A 21,153-nucleotide genomic window follows, 5' to 3' on the forward strand; every position below is an offset into this window, starting at 1 on the left:
TTATGTGAATACTATCCCTATCCTATTTTACTGATGATAGGATCAAGGCTCAGGGAGATCTAATAACTTCCCTAATATTGGTTGATTGGCTCTTTCATTCATGTATTCAACAAATGTTATTGAAGGTCTACCATGTGTTGGGCTCTGTTCTAGGGGTTCGGGGTGTAGCCCATATCTTCCTATTTGCAAACAAGGTCCTTGCTTTCATGGTGGCATGAAAACAGACACTGACTCTGTCTAGTGGCAGAAAACAGACACTAACTTATCAAATAAATCAGATGATGTCAGAAAATGGTTAAGCGATAAAAAGAAAAATTAAGTAGGGAAAGGGATCAGTAGTGATGGGGGTTACTATTTCAGATGGGGTCGTGAGTAAAGGCTTGCTGAGGAGGTGAGAGGTAAACAGAATCCTGACTGATGAAAAGGAGGGAGCCATTGAAGATCTGGAGGGAGAATGTTCTAGATAGGGGGGATGGTAAGTGCAAAATCCCTGAGACAGGAGTATCTCTGGTGTGTTCAAGAAGCAGTAAGACTGCCAGTGTGTCTGAGGGTGAGAGTGGACAAGGTGAGGGTAGAGGTCCTATGACCTGCTGAGCTTTGTAGGCATGGTAGAGACTTTGGCTTTTTCTCTGATTCAGAGCGGGGAGTGATTGAAATGTGAGAGCGGACGGATAGTGGAGTCTGTTCTGAGTTTTGAAAAGATCTGCCCGACAAGGGTGCAGTAAATAGTGAGATCAGTTGCAGGAATATTAAAGTGACACGTTTGAAAGATGACAGAGGGACGGGAGGCGATCAGCCCAGATCTCATGGACTGGATATACAGTATGTGAGAAAGAAAGGAGTCTAGGATTACTTTGAGGGTTTTGGCCTGAAGAATTGAAAGAAGACAGGAAATGATCAAGGGGCACAGGCTGAGAGTTGAGGAAATCAATAATTTGCCTTAGACATATTAAGTGTGAGATGCCTATGAGCCACCCAGTGGAGACGATGAATTGGCTGACAGCTGGCTATACATGTCTATAGTTCAGTGAAGCAAAATGGGGAGAATTTTACATCTCAGTGTTATCAGCATACAGATGACACTGAAAGTCAAGAGTTATCCACGCAGGAGTGACAGTGGAGAGATCAGGGAGAAAGGAGGCCTGAGGTGCTTGACCTGGATAATGAAGGAAAATGAGGAAGTGAAGTGGACAGCAGAGACAGAAGGTAGTGCAAATGCACACTCTGAACGTCGAGCAGAGCCAGTGCTTTAACGATGAGGGCAGTGATCATCTGAGTCAGATGCTGCTGGCAGGTCAGGTCAAACCAGGTCTAAGCACCAGAGAATACAAGAGCAGGGAGGCAGAATGGGGGAAGGGCTGAAAAACTACCTATTGGGTACTGTGATCACTACCTGGGTGATGGGATCAATTGTACCCCAAACCTCAGCATCACGCAATATACCCACGTAACAAACCTGTGCATGTACCCACTGATCTAAAATAAAAGTTGAAATGATAAACAAACAAAAAAAAGGTCTAAGAATTTACCCTTAGATCTGGCAATGTGGAGGGCACTGGATTATTCAACAAGAGCAGTTTAAGTGCTTACAACTTCTGCGTGGATTCTGAATGCAAGTGTGTCCACCCTTAATGATCGTGCTCTTGGTTCCTTGCCTTTGTAAATGAGCACCTGAAACTCCCTTTGCCCAAATCCCCTTCATCTCTCTTTAGGCTCAAATTTCCTTTATTTCCTGCAACTCAGCTCCCTGCTGTCTCCATCATGGAGCCCTTTCTTAACGTCTATAGTCAAATTTAACTCCCATAATATTCACCTTGTTTCAGAATTATTCATTGGTAACTGTGTTTAGATATTTGTTGAGTGAGGGAATCCTTGGATTAATAGAAACATACTACGTGAACCCATACAGAAGAAGACAAAATGCTATGCAAAATGTGGTGTTATTACTGCCACTACTAAAGGCAGCATAAAGAATCTCTAAATAAGAGCATCCCAAAATAGTAACCTGAAGCACAAACCCACAGAGTGTTGCTTGGTCTGCTAGCTAATAAAGGAGCAGTGCAGCAATTCAGAGTGGTGAGAGAGGACTTGACTTGGCTTAGAGCTCTGGGCCCTGGGCGCAGGGCCCAATGCTGTCACTGGGCCATGTGATCTTGGGTGAGGCACTTCAAACTTCTGGGACATAGTTTCTTCACCTTTGAAGTGAGCAGGTTCTATCACATCATCCCAAAGATCCTTCTGCCTACCAGGTTCATTCTCATATTAGAAACTAAGTACTGATATTAAGAGTTACTTGTCCTGTGTCCTTTCTCTCTGCTTAAACTATAAAATCTCAAAGGATAGGTCTCATACTTGTTTTCATGAAGAAGAGGGTCTTGGTAGATGCAATCTAAATATTTTTTGATTTAGTAGGTCATAAGGATACATACTCTTTGGTCTGTGACATGTGTACTGGTCAGTGATGTCCCTCTAACCGGCCACACCTCTCTTCCCCAGTCATTTAAGCATTCTGTCATTTATTCTGAGTTTCTGCTGTATGCAATATTCCCATGAACTTCAAGGTTTATGAGCCAACTGCCACCAATCTGGGGCCTCTTGACCCTGCTGGCCTAGAGTTGAGGAAATCAAGACATAGAGCCTAAAATCAAGCCAAGATATTAGAACAGAACTGTCTTGAATAACCCAGCCCGTAAAACTAAGGTACTTGTAGGAAGGAGTAGATGTGTCAGTTTAGAGATTCATGTATGCTAAGCTTAGATTTTGTGGTCAGGAATATCAATCTGCTAGGTCTAAAGTATCCTGAAGGGGACAGAAAGTGAAGAGAGAGTGGCTGGTTAAAAACTGAAAAAGTTGTACAGACAAGTGGTGGTGAGGGCCTGAAATAGGAAAGAAAAAAGATGTGGTCACTGTATTTTGATGATCCCTTTGTTTAAGATGGTTCTTAAGATATCGCGTCAAAGTCAACACCAACTCTGCTCCAGGAACCAATGTCAGAGATGTTACCTTCATGCTGGGAACCCGGGGTGCAGGGGTTTGGATAGAGACAGACTGAAGATACACATTCAAGCTCAATGTTTTAAGTGCTGGCCTGGAGGTATAAAAAAAGGTGCTAATGGGGTGATGGGCTGCACAGAGGAGTCAATAGATTTCCTCCCTTCACCTCTGCAGATCCACTTTCCACCCTTCTCTGTGTGGTTCTCTGACCAGCCCTCTAGGAGGCCAACCTGCATGGACCACACCAGTGGGTCCCCTTGTTCTTGGCTTCTGGCTGCATATCAGAGGAGCAGGGACAGGGAGGGCAGAGTAGTCATTCCCTTCACTCCAGGGAGGTTAACCTTGAGATCGTTGTGTCCCTCAGCCAAGAGTCACTGCTCCTGATGGCATGGTCAACTGTATTGGGCCTCTCCTTCTGGGTTCTGGTTACTACTCCCTCCTTTCCTCCTAGGTCTGGCCTGTAACAGCCCTGTTATTGTGACCCCCTGTGGTTCTCCCATTCCCCAGCCAGACCTTTGTCATTAGTTCCTTTATCCCAGTCTCAGTGTCTATCTTTTTCTTGTTGATATCCTCAATGATATACTGGGCCTTTGAAATAAAAATGTGCAATTCTCTGGGACTTCTTCCCTCACTAAATTGTGAGCTCTTCCATGAGGAATCACGTCTTCATTAATCTTAGTTCTATCTCTTCCTACCTCCACTGTCAAGCAGTTTCCATTCATGATGGATGTATATCAATTGTTTGTTAAAAGTTGTGATTCTCTCCTCAGTGATGGCCATTCCTTTGACCCCAATGCAGGGTTCTGTCTGGAAATGACCTTCTCAGTCTTCACCTCTCACAGGACCACCCAGGGGAGGGGCTGCAGCTCCATTTCCCCCTCTAACTTCTGGCTCATCTAAAATGAGCTCATCTCACTCTTTCTCAGCTAAGTGGCGAAATGCTCCCATGAAAGCCTCTTCCTGCCCAGTACCCTAAATTGTACAGTCTTCACATCAATGTCAGATGCAGGTGACCTCAGAAAGGGCCCTTGATTTCTCTCCACCATAATTTCCAAGATTACAAAACAAAGATAAAAATAATACTAACTTCATATAATTATTGGGAAAATAAAAACAGATGTGACATCTTGTAAAATTTATTGTCTTTCCCTTGAAATATATCAGTGACTATAAAGAATAAGTAAGTTTTCTCCACTCCTACTCTACTTTGACTGGTTTCCAAAAGGGAGACACTACTTTAAAACACTGAGCAGAATAATAATAACAAATGACATTTCCTGAGCATTTACTCCCTGCCAGGAACTGTTCTAAGTGCTTTATGTCATTTCAGTTAATCTCCACAAGAACTGTGTGCAGTAGCAACTGTTTTATCCCATTTTACAGATGTGGAAAAATACAGGCACAAAGAGGTGAAGTAACTTGTCTAAGGTCAGGAGCCAGAGTTGAAACCTAGGAAGCTTGGCCAAAGCCATGCTGTTAATCCCTTTGCTATCTGGTCTCATGTGCTTACATTCCCTGTAGCATCATTATGACTTGTGAAAACAGGTCATAAAGGTGCAATTGGCCACAGTGAATCATGAAAATTGTTAAGTGACTAAAAATAAAGTTTGCACTCGTGGAAATTCTTGTGAATTATAATTCAACTTAGGTGTTACACTCCAAAATTCAAATTTTCCATTGTGTTTGGTTCACTGAACTGCATTCTTAATGTGAGGGTGTAGTAAAGAAAACTAGTGGACTGGATAGAGACTCACCTGAACTTAATGCATGTTCTACTTCCTGCATGATCACCCTGGGAAAGGTGGTGGTGGTCTCCATGTCTATGAGCTCACACATCACTTTGCCTGACACAGTTGTTGGGGGTGTTTTCTCCTGGGGCACTGGCTCAGCTGTGGCATGTGAAGTGGGTGTGTGGTCAGAGCTGGACTCCTCTGTCGGGGACTCTGGTGCAGTTGGAGCTCCAGTGGGTTGGGTGCTGGTCACAGTGGAGCTATGGTTGGTAGTAACGGAGGCAGAAAAGACCTCAGGTGGTGAGGTTGATAGGGATGAGGGTGATGAGGCTGGAGCTTGAGGGGAGATGAGTGTGGGAGGCTCAGCAGTGGACTGTGACAGTGTAGCTGCCACGCCTGCTTCAGGAGTGCCCGAGCTGTGTTCCTCCAACGTGGTTGTTAAGTGGACTCCACCGCTTGTTGACGAGAACCCAGGAGGTGAGGGGTCTGTGTTTGTGCCTTCCCAATTCGAACCTGGGCTGGTGATCTCCTCTTCTCTGGACTCTACGGAAATGTTCTTAGGAAGCAGAGATGTTGGGGCTGATGCTGTAACTGGGAGCACCGAGTTGTTGTGAGTGCCGTTGGATGGGGAGGCAGTGTCTGCATCAGTGTTTTGTGGAGAGCTAGTCCAGATGGTGGTCGGTGGCATAATGTTTGTCGGAAGAGAAACAGACAAAGGAGCTGATGTAGGCAGACTTTGTACCCTCCATCCTGTGGAAAAGCCAGTACAAAAGTGGTTAATATGTGAAAACATGGTAATATGTGAAATAGAGGCAAGGCTTTTACTCACAGCTGTTTTACAGCATTTTCACAGGTATTTCTCATTTTGCATTGTGCCCTCCCCAGTTGTGAAGGCAACTTTTAATGGATTTTCTTCCCACCAATTTCTCTACAAATCTCAGTAGGAACTCGCCTGAAACTCAGTAAGAACAATTAGTAGGACTGTCAACTCAAGACTAGCCAATGCATGGTATGAACTAATCTTGTCCCCAACTTGCTTAAAACCATGTCCTTAGAGAGTAAGACCCCCTGGGGGATTGATTTATGGGAACTTGTCTGGACTGCTGAGCAGCCAACTCCACAGCTCCTGTAGGAACGCTGGGAGTGTGGACATTGGGAGTGGGGAAGGAGTGGTTGGTGATGAGTGTGGTCACTGGCAGGAGGGGGCTTCAGTCTCATTCTATCCCACAGCTGAGGAGCTCACTGATTGGCTGTTCCATGTCTTGAGGGCTATCCATTCTGCACTTATGCACAGGGATATAAGGGATATGGACCTGCTGGTTAGGATGAACAAATATGTGAACACATTTCCTGCAGAGAAAGAAAAAGGGAGAGGTCCCAGAATAAAAGCTAGAAAGAGAAATCTGAGGTTTGGAAATATTTTCTGAGACTGGAACCCTGTTGTCTGAAATTCCAGCCTGGGGTCCTTACCATCATATCACTTGCCAAATGCACTCCTTCATATGTTGTAAAATTTATAGCTAGTTTCCATTCTTCCTTTCTCCTTCCCTGCACTTACTCATTTGGTTTCATTCATTGACTCATTCAATGATTATTTAATAAAGGGCTTTTATGTGCCAGTACTCTCCTGGACATGGGGTTCATGGTTTCACTTTTAGGTAACACATGTCTTGATTGCCTCCCCATACCCCCTTGTCATTCCCTGACTAGTATTTCCCCCAGTCATTTGCATCTCAGTAGATGGGACCCCCATTCACCCGGTTGCACAGTTAAAAACCAAGATGTCACCCTTCATGTATTTCTTTCCCTCACATCCCACATCAAATCCATTAGTAAGTCAGGATGAGTCTACCTTGCAAATATAATCCTGATTCAACCACTTGTCACTATCTCCCCTATTATTTCAACATCCCCTGAGCCATTATAGTCACTAGCCTAGATGACTGCTGATTAGTTTGGATGTGCCCTCCAAATCTCAGGTTGAGATGTAAATGCCAGTGTTGGAAGTGGGGCCTGGTGGGGGGTGTTTTGGTCATAAGGACTGATCCCTCATGGTTTGGTGCTGTCCTCATGGTAGTGAGTGAGTTCTCTCAGGATCTGGCTGTTTAAAACATGTGGCACCTCCCACCTACACTCTCTTGCTCCCACTCTCACCGTGAGATGTGCCTGCTCCCACTTCCCCTTCCACCATAAGTAAAGCTCCCTGAGGGCATCACCAGAAGCTGAGTAGATGCTGGTGCTATGCTTGTACAGCCTGCAGAACATGAGCCAATCAAACCTCTTTTCTTTATAAATTACCCGGCCTCAGGTATTCCTTTATAGCAATGCAAACACAACTGTAATAGTCTCTTAATTAGTCTTCTAGCTCCCTGGTTTCCTCCTTTTTAATGTGCTTTCCACTTAGCAGCCAGCATGATCTTTTATAGCAGTAAATCAGCTCATGTCCTTTCACTGATCAAAACCCTCCAAAGGTGTTCTGTTGTACTTAGAACAAAATCCAGAATTGCTTCCCTATGTAATCTCATGTTCTCGTCATCACTTTGATTGGTCTTTAATCAAATGTCACCTCTTCCTCAAAGGAGTCTTCCCAGACAAGTCTTAACTAATTCTTTTCTACTGTAGCCTGTTGTCTGTTTAAAAAAATTTTTTTAAATTTTTTATTGTGGTAAAGTATGCTAACACTTTACTATTACAACCAATTTTAAGTGTACAGTTCAATGGCAGTAACTATATATACATACTGTGCAACCATCATTATTCATCTGCAGAACTTTTTCATTTTCCCAAACTCAAACTCTGTGCCTATTAAACAACTCCCTTTTCCCCATGGGAATGGCATAAAAACAACCAACCATTCTACACTCTACTGTCTCTATGAATTGGATTGCTCTAAGTACCTCACATAAGTAGAATCATACAATATTTGTCCTTTTATGACTAGCTTATTTCACTTAGCAAAATGACTTCAAGTTTCATCCATGTGATAGCATATGGCAGAATTTACTTCCTTTTTAAGGCTGAATAATATTCCACTGTATGTATGTATCACATTTTGTTTATCCGTTCATACACTGATAGATACTTGGGCTGTTTCCATCTTTGGGCTACTGTGAATATTGTTGCCATGAACGTGGGTGAACAAATATCTGTTTGAGTCCTTGCTGTCAGTTCTTTTGGGCATATTCCCAGAAGTGGAATTAATGAATCATATGGTAATTTTTTGCTTAATTTTTTGAGGAAATGCCATACCCTTTGCTCATTTTCATCTTTCACAATAAGAGAAGTGTTTTCCTGAAATTACATATTTATTTATTCACTTATTTATTGTCTCTCTCTTCTACTGGAATAAAAGCTCAATGAGAGCACAGTGACCTGGTCTTACTCATTGCTGTTTCCCCTGAGCCTAGGACAGCATTAGGACAGCATTAGGTAAGTGCTTAATAAGGACTTGCGGGAGAAATGAAGAAAGAGTAGAAAAATGAATTAACCCAAGAACCTTATTCATGAATACTCCAACATCTCTCCACTCTTTTCCACATGTCACTTTAGTTATGGCCACATCCATCATGGCTTCCTCAGGGAGGGCTGCCTACCTGGTATTATTTGAGGGCAAGATTCTTGCTTAAAGATCAGCTTCACTCATTTTAATTCCAACATAACATATGCCTATGACTGATGTCTAGTTAGGTCTTCAACTATTTAACTCTATGTACCCTGAGGATATTTCCCTGAAGGTGTCAAATAGGTAAAGGCCAACCATAATCAATATTCAAAAGGAATAGAACATGGCCTAGATGCCAGTCAGAGGAAGGGAGAAAAGACCAAAAGGGAAACATTCAGGTACTAGGCTAAAATCTGCTTACATCATCATTTGCCACTTGGCTGACTCAGGAGCTGATGGAAGGCTGTGCTATAGAGTTTATTCTGAATTTAACATTTGGATTGTCATCAAAATAATTGGCTTTATTTTATTTAAAAGGAGTTCATCAAGGCCATAAGCTTCAGGAGAGTTAATTTCCTGGTAAAGAGGAGGACAGACCTCCCAACTTAGGCCACATGCTATTCCATGCTGTTATGGTGGTCTTTTGGCAGCTGTGAACTGTCAACAGTTTTAGGATGAATACAGATCAAGAAATCTTTGAAATATGGACAAAACAATAGTTGGGACAAATGTTATTAAAACATGGGATCCTATCTATGACCTTTGGAGCTTACTGGCTTTGCATTCTGGCAGCTGTCATGGCTGATTGAAGATTCCAAGGGCAAAAAAAAAAATGACACCATTTACCATTCATAGCATCATGTAATAGATAGGCAGATGGAGGTAGAGAGAGCCTCAGTCTGTTAGTCGAGTCAAAGAGTCTTGTCAAGCCTGAGATAAATGAGAAATCAGTCATCTACAAAGGAGAACCAATTCATTCATTCATGCATTCAAGAATTTATTGAGCTTTTCCCTCAGAGAGCTCATACTCAGCTTCCTGTAATATGAGATGATAAGTGCTATATAAAAGTAAAACCAAGTTGTAATGGAAACTCTGAGGAAAGATTAATAAATTCTGTACTGATACCATGGAATGTAAAAATATACAAATGCCATTTTCGAATGACATTTAGAAAAGTCACAGAAGAGATGACATTTGAATTCGTCCTGAAAGAATAAGAATGCACAAGATACCACTTAAGATATCTGATGTTCAGAATGACACTTGCATTGTCGTTTCCAGTGGAGCTAAAAGCTGTACCATAGAAATCATTACAGTGCTGAAAATGACAAGCTCTGAGAATTGGTTTTGTTGCTGGAAATATCCATTTTCTTGTTTAATCTTACTAATACACTTTTACAATTCCTACCCTGCCTGCTTCCAAAGAGGACTGGAAGTGGTCATTCATTTCCCATAGCTATCTACTGAGTACTTATTTAAAGAACTTTACAGCCAAGTTCAGGCAATTTCTGTTCCTATCAAACTAACAATGCATGAAATCATATGACAATGTTGGTTATCTTCATTTGAACGAGGCTTTAGAAGCCTCTGCTTTGCCTTATTTGATGGTACATTCCATAATGCACTGACTCCTAGGGTAGGTCTATTTCCAATACAAAGATAGCCAAGGCTAAGGCACCATGATGATCCTAGAGAATGCTTGCTGTCTTAGTCGGCTAGGACTGCTGTAACTAAATACCATAGATTGGGTGGCTTAAACAACAGAAATTTAATTTTCGCAGTTGTAAAGGCTGGGAAGCTCAAGATCAAAGTGCTGTCTGATTCAGTTTCTGGTAAGGGCCCACCCCCTGGCTTGAAGATGATTGCCTTCTATCTATGTCCTCACGTGACCTTTCCTCACATGGCATGCGAGTGAAGACAGAGAGTAAGTTCTTTAATGTCCCTTCTTATAAGGGCACTAATTCCATCATAAGGGCCCCACCCACATGATCTCATCTAACTTTAATTACCACCTAGAGGCCCCATCCTCAAATACCATCACACTGGGGGCTAAAGCTTCAACATTCAGGATCAGTGTAGAACTCGTGTCTCTGCAGGAATACCAAACTGCATAAGTCAAACCAGTAAGAATGTACCCTTTCTCAGGATTTCAAGGAAATTTTAGAGCTAGGGAGGGCCTAACTAATGAGTGAGTTTAACCCTTAATTTGATAAATGAGGGAGCAGACAGAGAGAGAGGAAGTGGTGTAAGTGACCTTACACTAGGAGGAAGAATTGGACAGTGTCTACCTGGAAAGAACTGTGCAGCAACAGAGTCAGAACTAGAACTCCTGCCCTGTGACCCCCACTGATACCCTGTGTCCCAGCCTCAAAAAGGCTGGTGGAACTTACTTTAGCAACCACTACTACAGAGAATGCAATGAGGAGCCCATGTGAGACTGGGCAGCTGAAGAAGTTAAAAAAATGTCTACAGTCCTACTAACAGTGTAAAAGTGTTCCTATTTCTCCACATCTTCTCCAGCACCTGTTGTTTCCTGACTTTTTAATGATCACCATTCTAACTGGTGTGAGATGGTATCTCATTGTGGTTTTGATTTGCATTTCTCTGATGGCCAGAGATGATGAGCATTTTTTCATGTGTCTGTTGGCTGCATAAATGTCTTCTTTTGAGAAGTGTCTGTTAATATCCTTCGCCCACTTTTTGATGGGGTTGCTTGATTTTTTCTTGTAAATTTGTTTAAGTTTTTTGTAGATTCTGGATATTAGCCCTTTGTCAGATGGGCAGATTGCAAAAATTTTCTCCCATTATGTAGGTTGCCTGTTCACTCTGATGGTAGTTTCTTTTGTTGTGCAGAAGCTCTTTAGCTTAATTATATCCCATTTGTCAATTTTGGCTTTCGTTGCCATTGCTTTTGGTGTTTTAGTCATGAAGTTCTTACCCCTGCCTATGTCCTGAATGGTATTGCCTAGGTTTTCTTCTAGGGTTTTTATGGTTTTAGGTCTAACATTTAAGTTCAACCATTGTGGAAGACAGTGTGGCGATTCCTCAAGGATCTAGAACTAGAAATATTATTTGACCCAGCCATCCCATTACTGGGTATGTACCCAAACGATTATAAATCATGCTGCTATAAAGACACATGCACACGTATATTTATTGCGGCACTATTCACAATAGCAAAGACTTGGAACCAACCCAAATGTCCATCAATGATAGACTGGATTAAGAAAATGTGGCACAGATACACCATGGAATACTATGCAGCCATAAAAAAGGATGAGTTCATGTCCTTTGTAGGGACATGGATGAAGCTGGAAACCATCATTCTCAGCAAACTATCACGAAGAAAGAAAACCAAACTCCACGTGTTCTCACTCATAGGTGGGAATTGAACAATGAGAACACTTGGACACGGGATGGGGAACATCACACACCGGGGCCTGTCGTGGGGTGGGGGGAGGGGGGACGGATAGCATTAGGAGATATACCTAACGTAAATGACGAGTTAATGGGTGCAGCACACCAACATGGCACATGTATACATATGTAACAAACCTGCAAGTTGTGCACATGTACCCTAGAACTTAAAGTATAATTTAAAAAAATTAAGAAGTCATGCCTCCATACACCTTCCCACCCAAAACACAGCCACTTTTCTTTGAAGAAAAGAATTAGTATTAGTATTTCCTTGAGAAGATATGATGAAGAAACTGAACCCATTACTTTCTCAGTTAGAGGTGAATGAGCATTGTTTCAAAACACAGTGACATTGTCAGAGATGGTGTGTCCTGTTGGGGCAGTGACAGGCCCACAGACATGAAAGGGACAGATTCAGGGAAGGGCATCTCTTAGACTTAGCCCACGTGTGCAGCCTAAAAGCCTGATGACCAGTTCAATCTGGAATTCCTCCTTGTAAGTTTACAGATAGCAGTGGTTCCTGAAGTTTGGTCAGGTTCAAGCTTTTTTGCTGCAAGAATAGCTGACGGATTGTTTCTCTGAAGAAAACCAGATTCTTGGTTGGATAGAAAACTATTTGTTTCCACGTGTATTGTCCTCTATGGGGAGACCACTATTATAGTTTACATCTATTTGATATTTAAAAGAGCTAGTGTTTGGCTTGGTCCTCAGTTTCTAGACCTGCTAGGAGGGATGTGGGGGGCTGATTGTTGGGACATGCAGGTGAGTTCTTATGGTGCTGAGAGGAGGTAGAGGCATTGTAGCGTAGAGAGTCTGCCTTCTGTGCCTCCTGACCTGACTGGGTGTCAGGAATATGGGCAGTGAGTGCCCTGAACTCTGTCACCTTTTCCTGGATTCCATGAGCAACAACCTGGGCCAGTGGCAGAGTTGCAGACAGACTGATTTTCTGTGTTGCTCACCTATTCTTTTTTTCTGTCCCTGGCCATGTCTTTCCCTGCTCTCAGCTTGTCAAGCACGTGAGAAAACATGTGGCAAAGCTTTGGCAAACTTGGTGAAACTTGATCAAAATGCAGTCAAGCCCTTTCCTGCTGCTGCCAAGTCAGCCGGGAGCATTGCCTGTGGTCGCCTGGCAGAGGCCACACAGCTGCTGAAGGTCTGTGTGCTGAGTAATTGCTACCAGCTTCTCCACCTGTTACGGCCACCATCGTGAACTGCTGAAAAGGCCAGTGGGACTGTTTAACACATATATTAACAAGTGTACTGAGCACTTTACATACATCATCTTATTTAATTGAAATATAACCTCTGTGAGGTAGGCACCATTGTTATCTCGGTTTCACAGATGATAAGACAGAAGCTCAGAAAAGTTCAGTAATTTCCCTAAGGTCACACTGCTAGTACACGGTACAGCTGAAGCTTGAATGCAACACTGTTTAACTTTTAACCACCAGCTTTTTAATGATTCTATAGTATTGAATTGGGAAATGCAAAGGTGTTTTTGAAGTTTGGGCTCCATGTCTCCTTGGAGGCAGTTGGTAACCAGTTTGCTTCTATCTTTTCTAGTACATTCCCTAGTATGGGCAACTAAGTGACTTTTTAAAAGTTATTAGACTGTATGAACCCTTCCCCTTCCCTTTAATCTGATCACAGGATTCCTACTGTCTTTGGGATAAAACCTGAGCTCCTTGGCACAAGACATGCCACCTTTCACAGTCTCTCCAGTTTACCCCTCATGAGCAGTGAGGTCTTGTCAGTCTGAATCCCTGTAAGCTCCTGGAGTATCCCATGGCCATCTGCCTCCCCTGCCTTTGCACTGCTGCTCTTTCTACCCTGACTCTGCTCTCCATGTCTACCCTCTTGCCATCCCAGTTCTGAGAAATACAGAGCCTTACCTTCTCTATGAAATATTCTGCAACTTGATAGACACTTCCTCCTGTGTGCAGCCACCTCACTTCACACAGACTCTAATGACAGCACACATCATGTTGAGCCATAGTCTTTCTCCAGGCTTGTACCCCTTCAGGCTAGGAGCCCTGATAACAAAAACTAAACTTGTTCTTTGTGTCTTAGTGCCTGGCACAGAGAAAGTGCTCAATAAATATTCATTGAGTAGAAACATGGATTTTCTACCCTTTGAAAACAGAAATGTTCTCTAGCTTATATGCTGAGTCATGATAGCAGAAATGTATCCTCCCTGTGATTTGTCTGCAAGCTCCATGAAAATGACCTGTTAACACAAAATTGTGGATGGGCCTCCAGACAGACTTTTGTTATATTTGTTTGCTTGTTTTTACTTTGGAGACTGCAGGGATTTCCTTTCTTTATGCATGATCTAGACCAAGGTCACCAGCTTTTGGTGACCACCTATCAGCTGGGGCAAACACAGGCTAGTTTTAACATCTTCACATTGAATGAATTGAATTTCAGCAGGTATTTAAGAGAGAGAGAGAGAGAATGTTAAAACGATAATTATTTATTTACATTTCAAAGCTAGGTTTCAGTGTGTTTTAGGTTGAGCCACTGTTAGGGACCTACAAAAATTTCGCACCTACACAGTTTCCCATGTTGTCTTTGGTGGGCTCTGCTGAGGGCACCCAATGCTCCAGAAGGCTCATCTAACATCTACAAAACCATTCCTAATTAGAGTGTGGTCCAACCATATGGTATTTGAAAGCTATCATATGTCAAAACAGAATGTGTATGCCCCAAAACCATCAAACTGTGTCTAAGAAGATACTTGCTTGAAGTAGGAAAGCCACATTCTCCTGAGTATTTTGCTTATGGAAATGAGACATAATTCAATCCAAAAAGAGGAAAGAGCTTCTGTTTTCTAGCCACTGAATCACAACCTGCAGACCTGGTGAATGACTCAATTTCTCCATCCATAAAATCAGTTCTAATCATATCAGCAGGCTCCCCACGGTGCTGTGAATTCTAATGAAAGAATAACATTTGTGAAGAATGCTGTACTTCCTGGGAGAAAAATATGCCATTTTTCTTTTTTTTTTTTTTTCCTTAGATGCAACATCTGTCTTTGTCAGTCCCTTAAACTTACTGCTTCTAGGTTGGGAGGGACTATAGTGGTCACACCAGAAGGAAGCCGAGCTGAGCAAGGACGCCAACGAATGTCTGAAATCCCAAATGCCCTGTATTGGGGTTTCTCAGGGTGGGGCCATGGAGAGAAAGAGAGACAATGCAGGAGGGCAAGCAGCTTCTCTTCCATCACTTTGTGGTTGAAGGTGGATATGGGCATGGGTGGTGGGGAGTGGGAAGGAGATTTTCCGAAGGACAACATCAGGTTCTCTGGTTCTTTCCTTTCACAGACCCAGTCCCAACATTTGTGGGGCCCAGGGCAAGAGTACACACAAAGGCCCACACAAAGCATGTCTAAATATGTAACTTACAAATTAAGATGTGCCCATGGCTTAGCCTGCGCTCCATCCTGGGCCCTGCAGCCCACTCCCAGGGTAACCCTCTGCAGACCCAAGACTAATGGGACAAGGGATCTGCTGGGGCAGTGTAGGCCAAAGCTGGGGCTGGGTCCACCAGAGGCCAAGATGGAGACTGACCTGGACATGCTTCCCAGGCAGCTTTGGTGGCAGTCTCCCTTCTCTATGCCTCACTTTTCTGGCAGAATTTTCAGGCATTTCCAAGCAGAAGGGAGGGAGAGAACTCAGGCATCACTTTGAATGTTCTGCCAGTGACCAGCTTTAAACAAAGACAGACACTCTGATTCTGTAGAGCCAAGGTGGTGATTCACTCCTTCCTATCCTCACTCCTGTGCCTGCAGGTCACACACACTGGCCTGGGAGACCAGTTTACTCCCTGTATCCTTCTCCTGTTTGCTCAATCATTCACTGAAATTAAAAAAAAAAAAAAAAATTCTCATGGGACTAAAAAGATAAAAAGTCTTTAAGTTTGGGTGTTTGTAAAATTCAGACATCTGTTGCCTAGTCGAGGGGTGGCATACCCTTCTACCCACCTCCTATAAGCACAAACTGCTATCAAGTCATTTCTCAAACCCTGCAGCCCCTGGCAAAAATCAGAATTTTACAAAGCCCAAATATTACCTTGTTTTGATTTGGAACCTCTTCCTTCAGAGGATCTTTTCTAGGCTTAGAATTGCCCAAATGACTGAGGCTGCTCTTGTAGCCTAATGCTCTTGTAGCCACTTGTCCACTTCTTTTCCTGATGTCTCTACCTCAGCTAATTGCACCATCCATGACTCCTTGTTCCCCAGAGAGCTGGAGCCCTTTAAGTGGTCAGCTCCATGGCACTTTGCCTTTGAAAGGACAGTTCTCAGTGGCATCCCAGGCTAATGCATCCTGGCCTTCTTTTCGGTGAATCAGTAGGCAATTTGACTGATTATAGGATAATGTTCATGAAATGCAACCAGGCTTTGTATTCATGTTGGCTTCACTGCCAGAGTTCATTGCTGACCATCCAGGGAACGGGGAAGGGGACAGAGATGGTTCCAGTGCAAACACATCTCCACAACTGGGAAAACGGCTCAAACTTAGAGGGTGTTTCCTCTGATGGGGGAGAGGAAACCAGGGGCTTTCTGAGAAGGCAAATAATCTGTAATATTGATGTGCCTCTTTCTATTCTCTCTGCCACCATTTTCTTCTAAGGGTTTTCACCGAAGATGCCAGTCAGCATGAATGGGTATACTTCATGGTTTCTTTTATTTATTTCTATTTACTATTAAAAATGAAATACAACTTGCATGCAGTAAAATGCACACGTCTTAATTGTACAAAACGATGAATTTTTACATGTGTATACCTGTGCTACCGCCAGCAAGATCAAGATACAGAACCTTTTCAGCACCCCGGAACACCCCCTCATGTCCTCTCAACACTTAACTCTGCAAAGATAATGCTTATTGTGATGGAACATTATGACTTTACACAACAGATTAGGTTTTTCTGTATCTGAACTTCATATAAATGGAATTATGCAATATATTCTCTTTTGCCTCAATTCTTTCACTCACTGTGAGACTCACCTCTGTTGCTATGTGTATTACTAACTCATCATTTATCATTGATAAATTGTACTTGGTTGTATGAATATATCTCAATTTTTTACCATTCTACAAATGATGAGCATTTAGGCTGTTTTTGGTTCAGGGTTATTATAAACAAAGCTGCTTGCTTCATGGCTTCTTAGTAACTCTTTTCTAATGCTTATTGCATGTCATATTCTGGGTATTTTATGTGTAATAAGTCACCTAATCTTTACAATAAACCTATGGGAAATATTATATCTCCATCTTACAAGAGCAAATTGAGGCACAAAGAGGTTAAATAACATCCCAAGATACACAGTTAGAAAGTAGGACACCTTGGACTAAGTAGTAGTATACCTTGAATTATCTCTTGCCCTCTTGAACACCAAGCCATACAGCTACCTGCAATGGTTAAAACTATAGGTCAAACCACTTATTAGCTTTGTGATCTTGGACAAGTTCATTAATCATTCTGCTTCCTCATCTACTAACATGAAATAACAGCAATATCTCCATTCAAAGGGATATTTTAAGAATTAAATAAATAATCCATCTAAGGCAGATACAATTGCTTGGCTAATCCAACAGCCACTTCCAATCCATTTCCAAGCTAAAGGCTCTTTTGTAGCCTTCTTTGCAACTAAGGGCGTCTATGTGCCCCAGTTCTGTGAAATGAGATTGATGGAACATATGCTATGAGACATCTGAAAAAGTGTTTGCCTCTTTATAAAAGCAATATATAAGAAAGGGAACTCTCTTGGTGACTATTCTTTCCTCCTCCTTCCTGTCCTTAACGCAACTGTGTCTAGCACAGTGGCAGCCATCCTGTGAAGCCAAGGATGCCAGTAAACCCACTAAGAATGATGAGAGTGAAAGGCAGAAGACTTTCTCCTTGATGATATTGTTGATCCACCAGGCCAGGCCTAGGATGCCTATCTCCAGACTTCCTGTTAAATAAACACTATATACCTTGTGAGCTAAGGCATGGTTCATCAGGTTTCCCATAACTTGCAATATAAATAAATGATAGGCCACGTAAAGAGCTAATCACAATGCCTAACACAAAGAGCTCAGTCAATATGAGGCTACTATGTTAACCTCTGTCTAATTGGAACCTGGGCCCAAAGGCTCTCAACTCTTGTAACTGCTAATGATTTTCTAAAAGTGCTTTGCAGCTGCTATCAGAGAAAGATGATTACTCCTCATGGCATCAGCTCTGAGCGTCAGGAATGGAGTGCTTCCCACATCCTTCAACAAAGCAAGAGGCAGCTGGACCCGTCAGTGTCCCAGAGGTACTCTCCAAGCTGATGCCCAGGAAAGCCAAGCTGCTGCACACACCCACAGATGCATCCAGGAAAAAAAAAGACAAAAACCCAGATAAATATGATTGTGTTTTTCCACCTTATTAAAAAAAAGTCCAGAAACTTCTGGGGCAGTTTTCAAAATGAGTCATGATACGACACGCATCAGGCTGAATGGCTCCTGGAGGCTGAAGAAGCAGAGGAAGCAGCACTCAACAACAATCAGGGACCCACACTTTGTTTTTAGAAAACCTGGCCTGCCTTTATCAGTGCTTTGAGGTATAAGCTAGCACACATTCATTAGAATGGCATTCTATTATACCATTTATTTTATGTGTTGCTTAGTTTACTTTTTAAATATCTTTTAGATTTTTATTTGTTTAAGTTCAATTCAACAACTATGTATAGAGTGCCTGCTGTGTGCAGGGAACCCAGGTATCTAAATTATATGGAGGAAGGCATACTGGAAAAACATATACATTTGTTTTATTAATATATTTCATACAACCTTTCCATTGACTGTTGCAATTTGGTCCTATTTACACCTCATGGATTTTAATGCTTAATGTCTCCTGCACCTGACCTCTCTGAATAAAGGTCTCTGATAGCGGAATAGTCATGTTTTCTCTTCTACCACCTATTCTCCCCACAGATGGTCTGTTTTGTCAAGCATGCTGAAAGGAAAGGACTGGTAAGTAATTAAGTAATGCACCAATGTAAGGTTTTAATTAATTATGATGTCTGCCTTTCAGCTCCTTTTCTGCCTCCTAAACTGTCTTCTAAATAGCAGCTTTTAAAACTTACAGTGTTGGGATGTAGTTCTTAGAATCTGAGGATCATTGTCCTTTACAGACATCTAAATGAGAATGAAGTTGGTTGCTCCCTTGAGTGTACCAGGCTAGATGTACTGAGGCAGAGTTTGGATCTCTGAAGTCTCCATCTGGCTTTGTGGGTCTTTAGGTAAGCTGCCTCTCGTCTATGAGACCCAGTACCTCTGACAATTAACGCTCTTTCCCGTCAGGGACACTCTATGTTGTGTGGTCATTTTTAAAACTAGGATTGGGTGGAGGAAGGAGGCTGTTGATGGAACCACAATGTAGACAGGACCTAACTTATCACCAGAGACTCCAGGAGAGCCTTCAGGTTTTATTTTCTTATGGAATGTTTCCTAAGTCCTGATATATTGTCAAAGATAGGCAGGCAATCCGAGGGGAGTAGGAACTGTGTATTCATTCTTTCCCTGAATAAAGAAAGGGGGCTAGAGAATGGAAGTCAATTATTGGGAGATTAGTGTAACACATGCATGCTTGTAGCTCACACCAAAATATGAATAGCATAAAGCTAAGCCGGGACAAATCTTATTTCCAGTTCAGATGTTATTAAGGTAACCTATTAATTTTGTAGGAATGAATACCCTCTGCAAAAAGTGTTCCTCATAATGAACTAAATCAGTTGAAATCAATGTGGGGAGCCATGCTTTATGTAAGAGATGTTGTGGGTAATGAATTTTAATTAAATACTTTAAGTGACAAGGGAAACTGGATGTTTGAAGAAACTCCATGGTGAATCCTCATTTTGTATAATTAATTACCTTCCAATTTGTCTCTTGTGCAAGAAGCTTATAGACTTTTAATTTGCCTAAAAGTCCAGACTCTCCTATGCTTTTGTTACCTAACACATTCACTATTCCAGAAAGAGGCAGCTTGCTTTAACTACAGAGTTTGCATCTCTGCTGAAAATAACATAAATCACTACTTGGGTACACACAGCCACATAAACACCATCTTCGGTGTTTCATTTGTTAACCAACCTCCAACTGCTGCAACCGTCAGTATCTCTCAAACGCCTGCAGCATGGCCACCTCTGCTAAAGACAGTGTTTGCAATGCCAACTGGGGAGTTGTCATTGGCACTGTGATTGGAGTACAGCATATTCTGATGAAAATCTGTGGGAACTATTAAAATGCTACTCTGCAACCATTGCTGACAGATGCTATTAAACACATCAATCTGGAAGGACAGAATCTGGCGACATGAGCTAACTTGGGTGAATTGCGGAAGCTGTATAAAAATTGGCTCTGTTGAGCTCAACTCAAAGAATAATTTTACGTTTGGTGCACTTATTTAGAATAAATCTATATGTGTCGCTGCTTAGAAAAAATATTCAAAAAATAACTCTGCCCATTTTAAACCTTATAAACCACTTTTTAATATATTCCTATGTTCCCTCTGGCAGTGCTGGGATTATGCAGTGACACCCCAAATATACACATGCTTCATCGGAGGCAGAGTCACCTCTGCTGCATGGCTTTATTTTAAAGGTGAGTCTCAAATCTGAATATCCAGCTTTATGTTCTCTCCTGCTTTCCAGTCCTCTGTCTTTTGGGCTTTACATTCAAAGTCAGTAAGTCTAACATATCTGGATTATCTTTCCCTCATTACACCAGCTCCCTTATTTCTGTCATTATCCTACACCTTATCCAAGTTCTAATTCAATGTCAAGCAGCTCACAAGAGGCAGAGCTGGGATTTGGGCTCAGATATGTCTGAAGATTCCAGTAATCCCTCAGGTCTTTTTGAAGGAGGATCCTACTCCTATAAACATGATGCCCATTAAGGAAAGCACTTCATTTTCAGTGGGCTGAAATATTATCCACACATATACCCTTCTAAATGATCCATCAGAGAGAGAGAACTTTTTCTGTCCAGCCAAATGTGCACATTCTTCATATAGCTACTCAGAAGGAAATGGGTGTGTCATTCTTCAGACCATAGGATAGATGCCAACATGTCCCTTGGTAGAAACTACCTGCCAGCCAGACTATGGATACACCTTCTCTCTAGCTCAGAGGCTGCTTTTAACACGACAGGTTCCCATCTCACCCTAAAGGCACTTATCAGCTGTGAGTCAGGTCTCTGCAGGCGGAAGCACAAGCATGTCAGCCTGGTGTAGCTAGGGGGCTGTAATTGCATTCACTAGTCTTCATCCAGAAAATCTACCTTTTATTAAGTCCTTATCAAATAGTCATATATAGAAAAGCCAAAATTATTTTTTGAAAAATCAGAAATAGCATTTCTATTTGCTATGTAATTGAATCAAAAGCATTTCAGCTTTGGCTCTTCTCTCTGGAATCTACCCTTTTGTTCACTAGCTAAGCAAGTATGAGCACCATATAAAAACTACAAGTAAACTTTCTGAAAAATGTAGAGAAAATTAATTCTCCTTTCTATGTGTGACTGTACACACAATCTGGAAAGG

The 21,153-nt window shown here is 42.1% G+C and overlaps 1 protein-coding gene across 2 annotated transcripts in view; it reads right to left on the reverse strand.

Moving 5' to 3' along the window:
• The window catches only part of PARM1 (prostate androgen-regulated mucin-like protein 1), a 116,749-nt gene that overhangs the window by 31,849 nt on the left and 63,747 nt on the right, over nucleotides 1-21,153 (reverse strand). For both annotated transcript variants that reach the window (XM_003832320.5, XM_014344643.4), the window contains one exon: nucleotides 4,749-5,474. In XM_003832320.5, the coding sequence (XP_003832368.1) occupies nucleotides 4,749-5,474 (726 nt within the window). The remainder of the gene's footprint in view (nucleotides 1-4,748; nucleotides 5,475-21,153) is intronic.

Source organism: Pan paniscus, chromosome 3 (genome assembly GCF_029289425.2).
Source record: "Pan paniscus chromosome 3, NHGRI_mPanPan1-v2.0_pri, whole genome shotgun sequence".
Lineage (NCBI taxonomy): Eukaryota > Metazoa > Chordata > Mammalia > Primates > Hominidae > Pan > Pan paniscus.